This window comes from Peromyscus eremicus, chromosome 8b, assembly GCF_949786415.1.
Source record: "Peromyscus eremicus chromosome 8b, PerEre_H2_v1, whole genome shotgun sequence".
NCBI classification, from domain to species: Eukaryota; Metazoa; Chordata; class Mammalia; order Rodentia; family Cricetidae; genus Peromyscus; species Peromyscus eremicus.
Genome location: NC_081424.1, coordinates 36,063,881 through 36,081,402, shown reverse-complemented (window position 1 = coordinate 36,081,402; position 17,522 = coordinate 36,063,881). Strand labels below are relative to the sequence as shown.

General features: G+C 40.3%; 1 protein-coding gene across 1 annotated transcript in view; it reads left to right on the top strand.

Moving 5' to 3' along the window:
* Map3k5 (mitogen-activated protein kinase kinase kinase 5) overlaps positions 1-17,522 on the top strand; it is a 211,882-nt gene that overhangs the window by 111,119 nt on the left and 83,241 nt on the right. Inside the window, exons 8-10 of the mRNA XM_059272686.1 lie at positions 5,681-5,793; positions 14,725-14,884; positions 17,097-17,250. Coding sequence (XP_059128669.1) covers positions 5,681-5,793; positions 14,725-14,884; positions 17,097-17,250 — 427 coding nt within the window. The remainder of the gene's footprint in view (positions 1-5,680; positions 5,794-14,724; positions 14,885-17,096; positions 17,251-17,522) is intronic.

Here is a 17,522-nt window from a genome sequence, read left to right as displayed (position 1 = left end):
CTCCTCCACTGAGTTATATTGTAGCTTCCCTCTGGTCAACATCAAGGTTTCTCTCATAAACCAGGTGGGGTTATGCATACCAGTAGAGACACTGAGGCAGGAAGGCCTCTTGTGTCCACAGTTGATAGCAGCTGGGTGACAAAACATGGCCTTTGACTCAATATTTTTTCTCTGTGTGTTTTTGGTCTCAGCATCTGGACAATTTTATTTCATCTTTCTTGAATTTTTCTCAACTCCCTGAGTCTGTGGGCTGATGTTTTCCTCAGCTTTTGAATATTTTTGTCCACATCTCGAGCTATTTCTTGTGTTATGTGTCCACTCTCATTTCTTCTGGGGTTGTAAGAATACATATGTTAGGCTTTATAACTAGGTCCCATATGTCTCCAGTGCCTTTTTATTTTTCCTTTCCCTTTTTCTTTTCTAATTTCTTCCTCTGCTTCATTTTAAATACTTTATTTGCTGTTTTGTTTCTTTCACCAAAACTGTCTCCTGTTGTCTTTAGTGTCTTTTAAAGCCCATTTTCGTTTTCATGCATGGAGTACGTTAGGTCCCGATCATTGGGTATTTTTAAGACTCCAACTCTGTGTTGAAGTTGTTGCTCTTTTTATTCACTTTGTTCATCTTTTCCCATTGTCTTTGCCTCCTGTGTAGTCGTTTTAAAGTCTGCATCTTAAAGACACAGTGAGATTGTGTGTGCATCAGCCTTTCTTGCCTGTCTTGATTCTTCGTTAGGGGTTCACGTGATTCGACTCTTTGCATGATTCCGAATTCTTCATTATGCATCAGGCGTTCTGCATTCTAGAAGTATATTAGGACTAAAAATCCTAGGAAATCACGTTGTTTTCTCTTTCAGAGCATGTAGCTCAAGAAGCTGCTGATGTCAGCAAATGCAGCTGAGTTGCACTGTGACTGAGTGCAGCTTGGGTTGACCTAACCTATCTGTTTTGTCCTTGTCTTAGCTGTGACCATCTTTGACTTTTGGCTGAGAGTCTTGAAGGTCTACCTCTTGATCCCTTAAACACTACGGGAGATTTCTTGTCCCACATTTTGGGGTGTGGGATTTAGCTTTTTATTCAATCTCAAACTTTAGTAAATTCCTTATTTATTTATTCAATGTATGCATGTATGTATGTGGTGTATATGCATGTTTGGGTGTCTGTATGTGTGCCTTTAGTTGCATATATACAATGTGCATGTGTGAAGGCTAGAAGTCACCTTAGGGTATTCTCAATCTTTTTCCAGCTCATTTTTTTAGATAGAAGCTCTCAATGCACATGGAACTCACTGAGTCACCTAACCTGCCTGCCTAACGAGGTCCAGGTATCTGCTTGTTTCCATTCCCTAGTACTGGGGTTATACATGTGTGCTGCCTCACACAGATTTTTATATGGGTGCTGGGAGTCCAAACTCAGGTTCTCATGCTTGCTGAGATATCTCCCTAACTCCAGTAATATCTTTCTAGAGTGATACCTTTTATCTATTCATTCCAGGCTCCTTTGCCTAATGAGACTTTGACTTAGTGGGACTTGACATTACTAGGGATCAGTTCTCACTCCGCCATCCCAGCGTGCCCCATTCCCAGCGCCTATAGATCCCAACCCATCCTTCAATGCATGTCCTGTGGGAAAACTTCAGCCATATTGTCTGAGGCTCCTTCACATTGCCAACCTGTACAATTATCAAATACTCTACTAGCTCCATTCCTCCCAAATAGACCTTCAAATAGGCAGTGTATCTCCTTACACCAGGACGAGCCTGATCTTACGATCAACAGCAATCCAGCTCTTTCTAGAGCACTTCTTTCTCCAGAATTGTGTTTTATTTTTACTTTAGAGATGTGCAAATGTCAGCTTTTGTTTTGAATGACATTTTTTAATTGAAAAAAGTTTTGTCAGACAATATATTCTGATCACAGTTTCCCCTCCCCCAACTCCTCTTAGGATCCCCTTTGACCTCCCCACCCCCCATTCTACCCCCTTTTCCTTGTATCTCTCTTTAGAAAACGAACAAATAAAAATTATAATAAAGAAAGAACATAGGAAACATACATGCACTTCATAAAAACCCGAAATTAGAAACTGTAACATACAAGCAAAAGGCCAGTGAGACAAACATTGTCCAAACAAAGTTTCTTAGGATCAAACACCATGACCAAAAGCAACTTGGGGAGGAAAGGGTTTATTTCCCTCACAGTTCCATGTAACAGTTCATCATCAAAAGCAGTGAGGGCAGGAACTCATGTGGGCAGGAACCTGGAGGCAAGAGCTGATGCAGAGGCCATGGAGAGGTGCTGCTTTGCTCCTCATGGCTTGTTCAGCCTGCTTTCTTAAAGCACTTAGCACCACCAGCCCAGGGATGGCACCACCCACAATGGGATGGGCCCTTCCACATCAATCACTAATTAAGGAAATGCCTTACAGCCCAGAACTTATGGAGGCAATTTCTCAATTGAGGCTCCTTCCTCTCTGAGGACTCTAGCTTGTGTCAAGTTGACATAAAACTAGCCAGTACACAAAGTACTATGAGACAAAGTCTACAAAGATGCCATTGAGTTTATTTTAAGACGGTCATCTATTGTTGGGCATGGGACCTACCCTCACGTGTGGTTAATATACTCAGCGGGACTCCATTGGAGAGAACTAATTTTTCCTTTGCAAGCAGATGTCGGTTGGAGATAGCTTGGTTAGCAGTGCAAGCCTGTGCCCACTTCCCCCTCTCAGCACCGCGATGGAATCCATCTGGTTTGAACTTGTGCAGGCATGCTGCCAAGTCACTGTAAGTTCATATGCACATCCATCCTGGTGTATTTGGAAGACACTGTTTCCTTGGAGTCATCCGTCCCCTCAACTCCTACAATCTTCCTGCCTCCTCTTCTACAAAGCTCCCTGAGCCCTAGAGGGAGGGACTTGGTGAAGACATCCCATTTAGGACTGACTATTCCAAAGTATCTCAGTCTCTTCACATGGTCCATTTGTGGGTCTGTGCGTTTCCTCCCATCTCCTGCAAGAGGAAGTTTCTCTGATGATGGCTGAGCTAGGCACTGACCTATAGCAGAATGCTATTAGGAGTCATTTTATTGCTATTTTTCGCTTAGCAGAGCAACCGTATTTGATTTTCCCCTAGGCCCATACCCTGTCTAGTCTCAGGTTCTTGCCCACCGCTCAGTGTCAGGCATGGCTTCCATCTGATGGAGTAGTTCTTAAATCCAGCCAGAAAATGGTCGGTAACTCCTCCAACATTTGTGTTGCTACTGCACCAGGGTATCGTGCGTGTGGGTCACTGTTGTAGGTGGCCCAGTTTATAGCTGGGTTGGTATCTGCCTTCCTCCTCTGGTAGCATGCAGACCACCTTCCAGTACCATGAGCGCTGGTCAGTAGGGGTGAAAGCTCTGGGTGGACACCAGCTCGACTTCTCTGTGTTCAGTGAGATATGTAAATGCAGTCTTCAGCAACAGGACCTTACCATCAGTTTGTGGAGAGCAACCACAAGCCTTGGCATTAGCCTGAGATGCTTAGGGGTTTCCAAGGGGCCCCTTTGGCCAACAACTCAACTAGATGCAGCCCATTCCTGGCACTGGAGTTTTTACTTGGCGAAAGATGTCTAGTTAAGGCATTGTCTCCCCTGATACCTGGTGAGTCCATTTAAATTTCTTCCATATATGTATACATTTTAAGAAGCTTCTACAGGAGTAGGTTTCCATATCACCCCTCAAGTGACCCTTATTATTAGCTGCACCTCCCTGTATTCCTACTCTTACCTCTCTCTTCCACCCCCCTCCCTGTTTAATGCTCTTGCTCCAGCATTTCCCCTGCCCCTGTCTCTCATAACTATATATTCTATATCCCCTTCCTTGGGAGATCGTACCCTCTCCATTAGTCCCTCACTCTACACCTAACCTCTGTGGTTGGATGGATTGAGGCATGCCTATCAAGTGTTTAAATACTAACATCCACATATAAGAGCAAGTATATACTATTTGTCTTTTGGGGTCTTTCTTCTAGAATTTTAGTTCAGTGATTTTATGATTGCTTTCATCAATCTCCAAAATTTATAAAAGTATGGTTTGTGATATATATAGATATAGATATAGATATAGATACAGATATAGATATCTATATATATCTTCCCCTCTTGTATTGGTTAGTTTTCTTGTTGCTGTGAATCAAATACCCGACAGAAACAACTTAATGGAAAAAGGGCTTGCTGGGGCTCACGGTTTTTGAGGATTATACTCCATCATGGGTAGGATCGCCCACGCTCTTTGGTTCTTTGTTGAACAATATTTTGTGGTTTGATATTACTTGAAGAAAGCAATGTTTGATTTCTCATTTTTCCTACACTTTAAAAAAAATTTTTTTAAGTGTCCACTTGTCTGTGAACAAAGACCTCTAAGACATAAATGAGAACTTGTAAGCTATGACTGCCCTTGATGTGACCCTGGTTTTCCATTTAGAATGGAAATATTTGTATTTCTAAAAAGATACAAATATTTTGTATAGCTGGAATTTCCTCTTATAGTCTGCAAATATTTATCTAATAGAGCCAAATGATGAAGAGTAATAATTGTTTTTTTTTGTTTGTATTTAGAAATTTGTTCTCCTTAAAAGTAAACCTCTTGAGGGAGATGCAGGATCTTTAACATTCAACAAGATATGTTTTTATTTAATGTTTAACTTATTTTAAATTATGAGAAATAGCAAGAACATATGAAAGCTAAGAGTATAAATATACTGCTCTGCCTACCACCCCAGTTTTGCTATTCCCGTCTTTCAGTGATGATTTAAATAGAATAGCTTTTATAATGTACTTCTCCTTATGCAATCTTTTTTAAAATGTATCTTCGAATGGTCATTTATTAGGACTAGACTAGGAATTTAGTCTAGTTTTCTTCATTCTGATTTTCTTTTTTAATAAAGATTCCATTTTTCATTTGTTCATCTCTAGCTGGTTCTATTGGCAACAAGAATGTTTAATTTTACTTTTCTTCTTCGTGTCCAAATGCAATAATAATTAATATCATTGCCTGCTTACTATTCCATGTGTGGCATCTCTTAAATGGCCCCTAGGATGTGTTACCTTGAAAATGGCAACAGATATCCACACACTGGTCCTTTTGTGTGTGGGTGTGTTTGCCAAGCGTGACATTCAGGCACATCAACATTCAGAGAATGGTTTTGTGCCCTTCCAGCCAAAATTAGTGTACAGCAGCAACACAACCTTGGACTCTGTAAATTTCTTCCTGTCACTGATGTTTTGTTGTTGTTTCTATTACTTACATGGAAACCATCATTTCAGGGTGTTGCCCAGATGATACTACTCAAGGCTTTGTGTATCTTAAGCCATTAAAAAAATATGTCCAGAGTTTGCATTTAAAAAGTTCTGTCACACATATTTATACATTTCTCTGGTAGATGGTTGAAGACAAGAAAGGTTTAAAAAGAAGGGTCATTAGGTTGAGGACGAGTCAAGTATTGGAATCAGAGGAGCTGAAACGTCAAGGATATGTAGTTACTTAAGCATTAAATCTTAATAGCACACTAGATTCTGGGGTGGAAGCCAATGGAATATTTTTTTGCTTGGGCACTGGAGTTATGCAAACAGAAGTTACTGCACACCCAGGGTTTCATGATTGAGAAAGTAAACTTGTACATTTCGTTTTTTGTGTTTTTTTTTTCCTTAGGTTCAAAAAGGCATTTGAGTCTGAGCCAACACTACAGTCAGGAATTAATTACGCAGTCCTCTTGCTGGCAGCTGGGCACCAGTTTGAATCCTCCTTTGAGCTTCGGAAAGTTGGTAACGGCAGCTTCATATTTTTAGAAGGAATCAAGAGACTGGACCCAAAGTCAGTGCAAAGGAAAAGACACTCTTGCTTTTTATTATATCTAATATAAATTTGGGGTGGATGGGGCCAGTAGATCCCCTGGATCAGAATTTCATACTATTGTACAGAATTTAGTATTGGGATATAATGCACATTTTTTACTTTATCTTTTTCTTGGTTCACATTGTTACAACTCAGAACTCATATTGATGATATGAATTCTTCTGTGGAATATCAGGCGTGTTTAAGACAGTGTGCTCCTGGTGTTTTCACACAAAAACAAGAGGCAGAGAGACGGCGGGGTATGGTGATGCCTGCCCGTAAGCCAGGCACTTGGGAGGGGGAGGGGGAGAGGACCAAGAGTTCATGAGCATCATTGGCTACATAGTGAATTCAAGGATAGCCTGGGCTACGTGAGTCTCAAGACAACAAAATTCAAATGGAAAGAAGAGAAAGAGGGAAGGAAGGAGGGAGGGAGGAGGAAGAAAGGAAGGAAGGGAGGGAGTGAGAGGGAGGGAGGGGAGCAAGAAAGGGAAGGAAGAGAGGGAGGAAGGAGGAGGAAGAAAGGAAGGGAAGGAGGGAGGGAGAGGAAGGGAGGGGAACAAGAAAGGGAAGGAAGGGAGGGAGGGAGGAAGGAAGGAAAGAAGGAAGGAATGCAGGCAGGCAGGCTAACTGGCTGACTTCTAGTTTGTTTTTTTGTTTGTCTTTGTTCTTGCCCCAAACCCAGATGCCCCTGTGATTTCTTGGTGGGGGGGGTTGAAGGGGTCGAAGGCTCCAAAGCCCCAAGAATAACCGTAGAGTAGTTGACACTCTGGGTGGTAACTGGGCCCCTCGGAGACTCTTTCTGAGTTGTTAGCCTTGATAGAGTGTGCCCTTCGCTCCTACACCTGTAACAGTGCTTCATCGGCTCATCTTCGTTTGGGATTTAACGAAATTAGGATCCACATCTTTGTGAATCAGTTTTGAGTAATAGTTTCAATTTAGGTTTTGGTAGCCTTTTTAAAAAAAAAAAAATTATAAGTTTCTAGATCCTAGAATATCTTCTGTGGTAACCAGATGTTATTCTGGTGAATGGTTAAACCCCTCCTTAATGACCTTCCCAGCTCTTGGAGGAATTATTACCACAGCCACAGAAGTCTTGGGCCTTATTTTCCACAAGAGGAAAAAAAACCACTTAGGTTAATTAAATTATTCATTATAAAAGAAAATTTTCTTAATATTTTAAACTGAAAATGGTTTAAGTATCTCTAAGGAAATTTAAATTTCTATTTAAAAAATTTTAAAAAAATTATACTTCTAAGGAAAAATAAATCCCATGCTTTTTGAAAGCATCATCTGAGAAGGGCTTTTAAGATCTCCATCATGTGCTGTTCTGAGATATTTTTGAAGGTGAGTAGAGTCCCGGGCTCAAGGGATGATAACATCTAATGACAACCACTGCTGAGATGCCCTAGGATCAAAGCACCATTATGCTTTACATTATGCGTTAGCTGGGTCACTTCACCCTTTTGTCTAATATCAAGGGAAATAAGGTTTTGGTTGATAACTAAATCAGAGAAAATGAACATCAACTTTGTGCCTTTTAGAAATGGCACTAAAATGTTGCATCTTGATGTAAAAACTCTGTCGTAGCCCAAACTTCCTCTGCATCAGTGGTCTGAACATTTTGTTGCTGGACTCTGGAAGACAGATGAAGTTTTGTTAGGGCCTTTCAGTCCTTATGGGATTCAACACTGATTTGCATCTGTAGGTTGAGTAGTAATAGTGGTTTGGAAATGTACTGATGCTTGGTCTCATTTTTAAGTGGTGTATAGATGAGAACAGTCAGCACGCTGAGGTTGGGAGAACTGTAGTGTAGCTTCACAAAGTAAACACTGTATTTTATTCCAAGAAGGACTCATAACATATGTTGTACAAACATTTAAAAATATGAGGTTGACTTTAAATTTTTGGAAACTGGGCTGGGGAGATAACTCACTTGGCAAAGTAGATGCCGTGCAATCAGGAAAACTTGATTTTGACCACTCCCCCCCCCCCCCCCCAGCACACATAAGAGAGCTTGATGGGATGGGTCACATGCAGTCCTCTTTGTTGGGGAGGTAGAGACAGACAGCTGCGGGCCTGGGGCTCCCTGTCCAGACAGCCTACTCTACTTGGTGAGCTCTAGACCAGCAAAAGACCCTGTCTCAAAAATAAACAAAAACTAAGATAGAATGGCACTTGAGGAACCACACCAGAGGTTAACCACCTGCCTCCATCGGAGTGTGTGCACACAGACCCACCCACCCACACACATATGTACTCTCCTCACACACAGACACATGCACAACAAAATATTAGATTATTTAAATTTGGAGATTTCACCACGTATCAAGACTTACAACTTGACTTGATGGTAAATTTTAGCTGCTATAATAGCCAAGTTTGAAGCTTATACAATACTATCTTGTAAAACATAAATTTTATACCTTCATTAAATGATACTCAGCATTCTAGGTTATATTTCATTCAGTCATAAATTATGCCAATCAAAAATGGGTTGACCGTAAGATTAGACTATGTGTACTTTCAAGAAAAATTGTTTGGGCAAATAAATTAATGAGCTAATATAACAATATTAAATAGTATACAAGGAAAAGAAAGCTAATAGCATGTTTGGCATATTTTAAAGATATAATTGTATTTATTCCATTAATTCTCTAATCAAAAATTTTAAATTTATGTCTTCCATTCATTGTGTTGATATCCTAAAACATATGAATTAGTCTGAATTATTTATTATATAATAATTATATAATAAATTATTATAATAATCATACTTGTCCTTACAATACCCTTTCTTTGCTTTCTAATGAAGGGAAAAATTAAATTTTGAAGTATAGTAAGAAAACCACTAAATCTGAACCTTTCCCAGTTTATCATCTTATGTTTGAAATCTTTAATGTAAGAAATAATTCTTAACTGTCATGTCTGTAGCTGAAGACTCTATTAGTCTTCATTGTCCTCAGAAAGGATCAAGGTTGTTCGAATGGGGGCCTTCATCAGCTCCTAGTAAGTGAGTTGTTACACAAGATAGAGCAAGTCTAGTCACTGAATCGTACGTACATCCCTGCATCATCATTTAACTGTTCCCTCTTGACATCCACCATAATGGGATACAGCCAAGAGACTACATCAATGAAGCTCCTTGACCTTGGACTTTCAACCTGCAAACTTGTGGTCTAAGTAAACTATCCATACTCTTTATAGCAACAGAAAATGGACTAATAGAATCTTCAGCTACAGACATGTAAAATATTGTGAAATATTCTCACCAGAAATGTTTAACTGGAAGCATAAGGTCCACTATCCATTTAGGAATCATGAGAGATAATGAAATAAATTAGGCAATACTATGAAATATCAGTGGACAGGTCCAGAATACAAGGACATTCTATAAGACAGCATCTCTGCTTTGGGGGGAAAATAAATAAATCTGTGTCATAGGAAAATAAGCATGGCTGGGTTAGGTAGATTAAAAGGTATTTGGAGTCATAAATACCAAATAAAATTAAATGACCCTTTAGTGGACCTTGGTTATGAAAATAAAAACCTATGGGGGACATTTAGATAATAATTAGAGGATTTATTTGAGTCAGGACAAACGAATATATAACATTATTAGTTTTAGTGGGAAAAGTTCTATAGAAGAATTTTTTAGATTCCTTATAATCTCTATTTTTTTTTTCTTTCAGTTTTTCGAGACAGGGTTTCTCTGTGTAGCTTTGCGCCTTTCCTGGAACTCACTTGGTAGCCCAGGCTGGCCTCGAACTCACAGAGATCCGCCTGCCTCTGCCTCCCGAGTGCTGGGATTAAAGGCGTGCGCCACCACCGCCCGGCTCCTTATAATCTCTAAACATGAGATATCTGTAATTTAGTTTGAAAAGTTCAGCAAAAAGTAATCAAGAATCTGGGACAATAACAAAATGTTAGCAGTTGCCACAAAACTGGTCATTCATTGTAGTACATATTTGTGTGTGTGTGCATACACACACGTGTATCTGTTTTGCTTCTCTGTGTGTGTTGGGCAGTGTGCATGCCAAGCCAATGCTCTAGCGCTGAGTTACGGTCCCTAGCCCCTTCCTACAGTGGATTTTCTAACTGTGCATGTTTGAAATTCTTCATAATAGGAGGCCCAAAGGAAAGCATCCAATCGCTGCCTTTTGGGAAGCTGCCAGGCCTCTCTGGACTTCGTGCTCCTCTTTGCAAGGGGAGATATTCCCTGCCTTGTTGTTCTGTGGGGATTGAAAGAGTCAGCATTTTTAAAGTGCTCAGTGCTAGGCAGCTAATGAGTGTTTGGTCAGAGCTCTGTGTCCTCAGTTCTCCATTAAGACAGCCTGGAATTGAGTCTCAGCACCAGGTGAAAATATGATGATAAAACCTTTACGTTGAAAATCCCTTAGTGCTTACAAAGCAGCCAGTTCTAAAGAGAGCTGTGTTAAAATTTGAACTACACAAGCAGACAGTTCGATGAAAGAAATGGTGGGAAGTTATATGAAATAATAAGGATACAACACCCATTGCTTATAACTTCAGCCAAACAAAATTTACATAGAAAAAAAATTGCTCTATTGGTAAGGACTTGGTAGAATTACAGTTGGTGTAATTACATCAGCAATCATACATAAAGACCTTTAAAAATGTTCCAGTGTTCCAGTGACACACATCTGTGCTCCCAGCACCTAGGAAGTAAAATGTTGTAGCCTAGAACCTAGTACATATAATACTACTACTGAAGCGCTGGCCTGTGGAAATATCCTAAATACAGATACGCTTTTATGTACTAAGATCCATAATGTCTACGTGCACATGAGAAAGGTCTCATAAATATAAAATCATTAGAGGGACTGGGGGATGGGCTCAGTCAGTAAAGTGCTTGACTTGCAAACAGGAGTTCAATTCCCAGAAGCCACATTAAACAACAACAACAACAAAAAAAAATAAAAATAAACAGGGCATGGTAGCACACGCCTTTAATCCCAGCACTCGGGAAGCAAGAGGCAAGCGAATCTCTGAGTTTGAAGCCAGCCTCATCTACAGAGGGAGTTCTAGGACAGCCAGAGCCACACAGAGAAAAACTAATAAATAAATAAATAAATAAATAAATAAATAAATAAATAAATAAATAGCAAAATCAAAGCTGAAATGGTGGTGTGTTCTTGTAACCCCACCACTGAGAAGGCAAAGACAGATGGATCTCCTGGGCTTGTTGCCCAACCAGCCTATTCAGAGGTCCTAACACCCCAGGTTGTTCTCTGGCCTCCATACACACTTACACATATCATGTACGTGTGCTTACACACACATGCACCTGAGCAAACACAGGTTAGAACCATGTTTTTTAACACTAATCTTGAAAGTTTAAAAGTGTCATGTAAAAACAAGTTTTATGCATCATATCTGAAGAAAATACAAGCTCATTTGCAAAACAAACACAAATATGAAAATATGGTTAGTCACAATGGCTTAAAAAAAAAACCTCAATATTCTAGTGGCACACACCTGTGGTCCCTAGTGGCACACACCTATGGTCCCTATTGACACACACCTATGGTCCCCAGTGACACACACCTATGGTCCCTAGTGGCACACACCTATGGTCCCTAGTGGCACACACCTATGGTCCCCAGTGGTACACACCTATGGTCCCTAGTGGCACACACCTATGGTCCCTAGTGGCACACACCTATGGTCCCTAGTGGCACACACCTATGGTCCCAGCACTAGGAAGTAAAGGTGAGAAAGCTATGCATTTGAGGCCAGTCTGGGCTGCATACTAAGATCATGTCTCAGTAAAATAAAACACGATTGGTAGTACCAAGTAGACATGATAATTCTCATAACTGCCAAGGCAATAAACAAGAATATTGTGATTTAGCTTTTTACTTGGAACATGTCAACACACAATGAGCAAATCTCCCATCTCCAACAAATCAGCACTTAGAACTCCATGAGGAGGAGGTAATTGAATACGTGCACAAAGCTAGGTATGCAAGAATGTAATAAAACATGGCTGTCCGTCTGTGCTTCTGTAAATACTTTGTGACATGTTCATGTGCTAAGATACCATCTCTCATTAAAGATAATACATTTGAGGGTGGTGAGATGGCTCAGGGGGTATGAGTACTTGCCACCAAGCCTGACGACCTGAATTTGATCTTCAGATTTCCCATGGTTGAAGACAGCCAGCTCCACCAAACTGTCCTCTGACCTCTGCATGCACACTGTGGCATGAGCATGACTGATGTGCATGCACGCTCACACATGCACACACGCAAGCATGCACGTGCGCGCGCGCACACACACAGTAAAGTAAATAAATATAAAAATTTTAAAAATATTTTTGTTCAAATTTTGAAAGGCTGGTGTCATGATCATGTGGCAGATTTATGCCATGGTTAAAGCCAAATATCACTACCCTGGAATGACTTTCTGGATACAAAAATGCTGAATTTGATTGTAACTATTGTAGTTTTACATCTAAGCATTTCCATAGTCACTATTTGATTGACAGCAGGGCTCTCTGTTAGATTGTGTCTAGACTTCACTATTTTTCTGGAAGTATAACATAATGAAAAGTTGTTCATTTCCAACCAAGATGAGTAGACACATTTTTAGTGTCTCATTTTTCCTGCCCACTTTTCTAACTTTTTTGGTATGTCCAGATCAACGATCTGTGATGTGTTTACTTATGCAGGTGCAACTGGTTCCAACTTATGAAACTTTCCGGTGGCAAAGCTGTTCTCTTTTTAATTTATCCTCACAAAATGTGAAGATCATCCAAATGTTCATTCTCCCCTGAAGTATTTATGGTTTCAGTGAATTATATAATAAAAAGTAACTTCAAAATTAAAGATTATTTTGTTTTAGTTATAATTTTCAAGATGGTAAAATTATTACTCTCAGAAAATATAAAATAGACATAGGTAAATGATTTTATCTGAACCATTTGTTGTGGAAACCTTAAATAAGATTATATGTCTGGGCCAGGCGGTGGTGGTGCACAGATTTAGTCCCAGCACTCTGGAGGCAGAGGCAGGTGGATCTCTGAGTTCAAGGCCATCATGATCTAGAAAGAGAGTTCCAGGACAGCCAGAGCTGTTAGACAGATAAACACACTCTCACTCTCTCTCTCTCTCTCTCTCTCTCTCTCTATATATATATATATATATATATATATATATATATATATATGTCTGAATTAAAGAACATTTAAGAAGTAATAAACAACTTAAGAAATATTAGGATAAGATTTCTACACTTGATTTTCTTTGAAGCTAGTTTATGTTTCAACAGGTCACAAATCTTGGGGATTATATGTTCCACTAGACAGGAATTATTTGTATGGTAACTGGACAGAAGTTTCTAAGTTAATAAGTAAACTTCTATTAATGAGTCTTTAATGAGCAGTAAATGTACTTTCTTTGAGTGACCTCATGCCCCTGTAGCCTATTACAATGATATATGTCTACGTTTTTGATTTATTTTTAAACATCAAAAAATTTTTTTTGGTGATACTGGAAATTGAACTCAGAATCTTACATGTACTACACATGTGCTCTATTCCCTCACCCCACACCCTTTTATCTTACTCTATGACACTCTCATTAAGTTGCCCAGGCTGGTCTTGAATTCGCTCTGTAGCCTGCAGCCCAGGCAAACCTTCAACTTGTAGTACTTTGGCTGCCTCCACAGAAGCTGGGAGTATAGGCATGAGCAGCTAAGTCTGGCTTCAAATCATTTTTAAGGTAACGGATACTTATAGTGTTAAGCAATTCTAAAAGGATATATATTTTAAGCAAGTCAATATGATGTACAACTAATATAAGACAGGTATAATAAAATGTAAGGAATGTAGATGAGCAAAATTAGGTTGAGCAGAGTTGGAGAATTCCCATTATATTCTCAAGCCCTGTTGGACAGTGGCACTAATGGGCGGGGACTGTAACTGTAGAATGCAGGCCTCTCATGGGCAAATCCTTCCCAGCGTAGCAAAGAGAAAATGGATGCCACTGATGAGTGGTGCTACCTAGAGTCTTTGGCTTTATAGGTTCATAAGGAATAATATATAATGTGTGTGTATATGTGTATGCACACTACACACACAAACACACATTTGTGTTTCAGTTTAGTGATAGATTTTTCAACCTACAAAACACAAGAAAATTCCCTTTCCAATCATTTCATAACCCATCGTATAACAAGGAAAGGGGCTTACAGAACAGTCTCCTGGATTTCCTTATCTTATATGTATACCCATGCGAATACATGAAGATTCTAGACCGCGGTACATAAATGATTCTTGGGTTTTTCAATTAAATATAGTTTTTGTTGGGGCTGGAGAGATGGCTCAGCAGTTAAGAACGCTTGTTTTTCTTGCAGAGGACCCAGGTTCAGTTACCAGCACTCACACTGTGGCACACAACCATCCATAATTTCAGTTCCAGAGCTCTGACACCCTCTGCTGACCTCTGAGGGCATCACGATGCACGTACATATACACGAAGCAGTCATACACATAAAATAAAAATGAATACAGTTTTTTTTTTTAATTTTTATTTTGCAATACAATTCAGTTCTACATATCAACCACAGATTCCCTTGTTCTCCCCCCTCCCCCCCCCTCACCTTCCCCCCCAGCCCGCCCGAATACAGTTTTTTAAAAGATAATTTTTGCTCTCTTCATGTGTATGTTTTGTTTAGTACGGTACTATGTCCTTACAATGAGTGTCAACCACATTAGTAAGGAAAAACCTAAAGCTATTTTGATCTCTCGGGACAATGAGCACTGAATTTCATGACTGAAGGAGAAATCAGCCCTGCCGACCTGTGATGTAACACTCTGCTTCCTGTTCATCTCCTAGGGGTGAAGCTGAGCAGCCTTCTGGGTAAAAAGGGGAACCTGGAAAAACTTCAGAGCTACTGGGAAGTTGGATTTTTTCTGGGAGCCAGCGTCCTGGCCAATGACCATCTACGAGTCATTCAAGCATCTGAAAAGCTATTCAAACTAAAGACACCCGCGTGGTAATGATCCGCTCTCATGTGCTCATGCAGTTGTGTTTAATAGACAGCCTCACACTGTTCTTCAGTTTTACAACTTTTAGTTCATTTTATTTATTTTAGGCTGATATCCAGAGTCTATAGGAAAAATAAGATTTTCATAAGGAAAACGTATTGAAGTAAAAGTTCTGGTGACCTTGAGGAAGTCACTTAGCTTTTCCTGTGCATTGGCCAGCCCAACCAATGTCACTCATGTGAACTGTGAGGAGGCTGCAAAGTCTACGCCTTCAAATCTGACCTGCACCCCGCCTCTGAGACCAGATATCCATCTCAGCCTCCCTGGGCTCCATTCCAAATGCATGCGCTTTGTTTCCTTCATGATCCAATCTCAGTTTGGGAGTTCTCATTCTTGGTTTCCACTCTGTTTCACTCCTAGTGGGACAGACACATTGGAGTGTTTTCCAATAGGTGTGTGTTTTTAAATTTTAGACTGTTTTTGGAAGATAGCCAAATCTCGTCATTGTCTGTATAGTATGGGAGAGACAAACACAAAACTCCTTCTGCATTTTGGACTACTTTAAAAACAATGCTAGTTCTATTTTGCCAACACATGTGGTGGCTGATCATTGGGGTAAAGATGTGAAAAGCTTAAGAAAGTCCCTTCCTAGAGCAGGCTCTGACTGCCCACGTCCCTGGAGCTGACGGCCATGTTAAGGCCCTCCTGGCTTCTTCCAGGATCCTTCATCTTCAGCTCTCTTTTAACCAGTCCTCCTCCACGGCATCCCTGCCTCCTTCTAAAAAACAAGCCCAACCCTTCCTCTCCATTGAAATCCTTCAATCAATACAGTTTCATAGTTGTCACAGCTGAGGGATAAAGCCATCTCCTTGGTTTGGCAAACAAGGTTCACCCTCCGCCTTCCCAGACCTGCTCTCATTCTGCTCTGGGGTTCGTGCCGCTCTCTGTATAATGAACGCACCGCACTGTGGGTTTACACGTTTGATGTAGCACTTGCCCAATGATGTCTTTTCCAGCCTTCTTGTTCATCCACCTGGGGGGATGCTCATACATCACATGTTTTAAGTAGGAGGCTGACTTCAAACCTTCAAACCTACCCACCCCCATCCCCACCCCCACCCCCACCTCCATCTCACTTTCCTGTTTCTGATGTCCTTCATGTACCTCTGTCGATGTTGATATCTCTCTTTAAGTATATCCCCATTGATTTTGTTCATAGTGTTATTATGCCTTTTTGTATTTGTCTCCATGGCACTGTGTGCAGCTTGAGGACAGGGGCTGTACTGACAGTCTCACACATGTCCACAATGGGCTTTGAGTAAATGGCATGCACTAAGTGAACCCATAAATGCGGGTGCTATGTTCAGTCACATGCGCCATTTCTTTTTGATGACTATTCTGATGGCAGAAGGGACTGAAGTGGAGATACCTGGCTTTAGGTATTCTGGTTTCTGTTACCAAGGAAGCAGATGCCATTCTGTGCAGTAGTAAAGCAGCCACACAATAATGCCGATTATGTAATGTCAGCTTCGATGTCTGTGGTCTGCAAAGTGCTTACATAGTTGCCATCTTGCATAGTTATCTTCTTCCTCCTTTTCCCTTTTTCTTCTGAGGCACCATCTGTCTTCTTAGGCTTGTGGATGTTTGTATAATACTTGAGCTCAATGGCTCAGAGTGAAACAGTCTCTTCCAAAGGATCTGTTTTGGAGAGCTTCCTTGAAAAGGCGTATTTAAAAACCAATACATTTACCTTGTCCTCAAGTTGAATATAGGCATTTAAAACTCATGTGTTACAGATAGTCTCACACACACACACACACACACACACACACACACACACACATTTTTTAAATGTGTTTTGGGGAAGGTAGCTCGGTTTTGAAGCATTTGCCTAGCATGCACAAGTCCTGAGTTTGATTCCCAAGCCCAACAAATAAAAACATGTTTTAGGGAGCTGTTTGGCCCCAGGTCCAATTCACTTAAGCCTTCTAAGCCTGAATTTTCTTATGTTTCAAATACATACTTTGCTGAATTTTTGTGGAATTTAAACACGTGCATGTTCCTGCTGTTGTAGCGTAGAGAAGCATGTTTGGTAAGTGTGGAGATGAAACTATAAACCCAAGTGTACTCAGAGAATAGAAAGAACACCTATGGGGTCCAAATGGGCTTGAGGGGAGTAGGTGGCCTAAATTTGTCCTGTTCATGTCCTTTCATTCTCAGGTACCTCAAGTCTATTGTGGAAACAATTTTGATATATAAGCATTTTGTGAAACTGACCACAGAGCAGCCTATGGCCAAGCAGGAACTCGTGGACTTTTGGATGGATTTCCTGGTGGAGGCCACAAAAACAGATGTTACTGTCGTTAGATTTCCAGTGAGTACCTTTATTTGCATCTAAGTTCAGTTCTGTGTTACTTCCTGTCTTTAAGGAACATCTGACAGGGTGATTTTAACAGTCCTGATGTGAGTGACTCTTAGACTCTAAGTCCTAGCATATATAATTTGGTGAGCATCTTTATTTTATAGAGATTGACTTGTTTTGTCTTTCTTTTTAATGCTTTATTGTTGCTTTATATTTTAAGATACAGTAAAGTAGCCCAAACTGGTGTTCAATTCCTGCCTCAGCCTTCTGCATGCTGAGTGCTG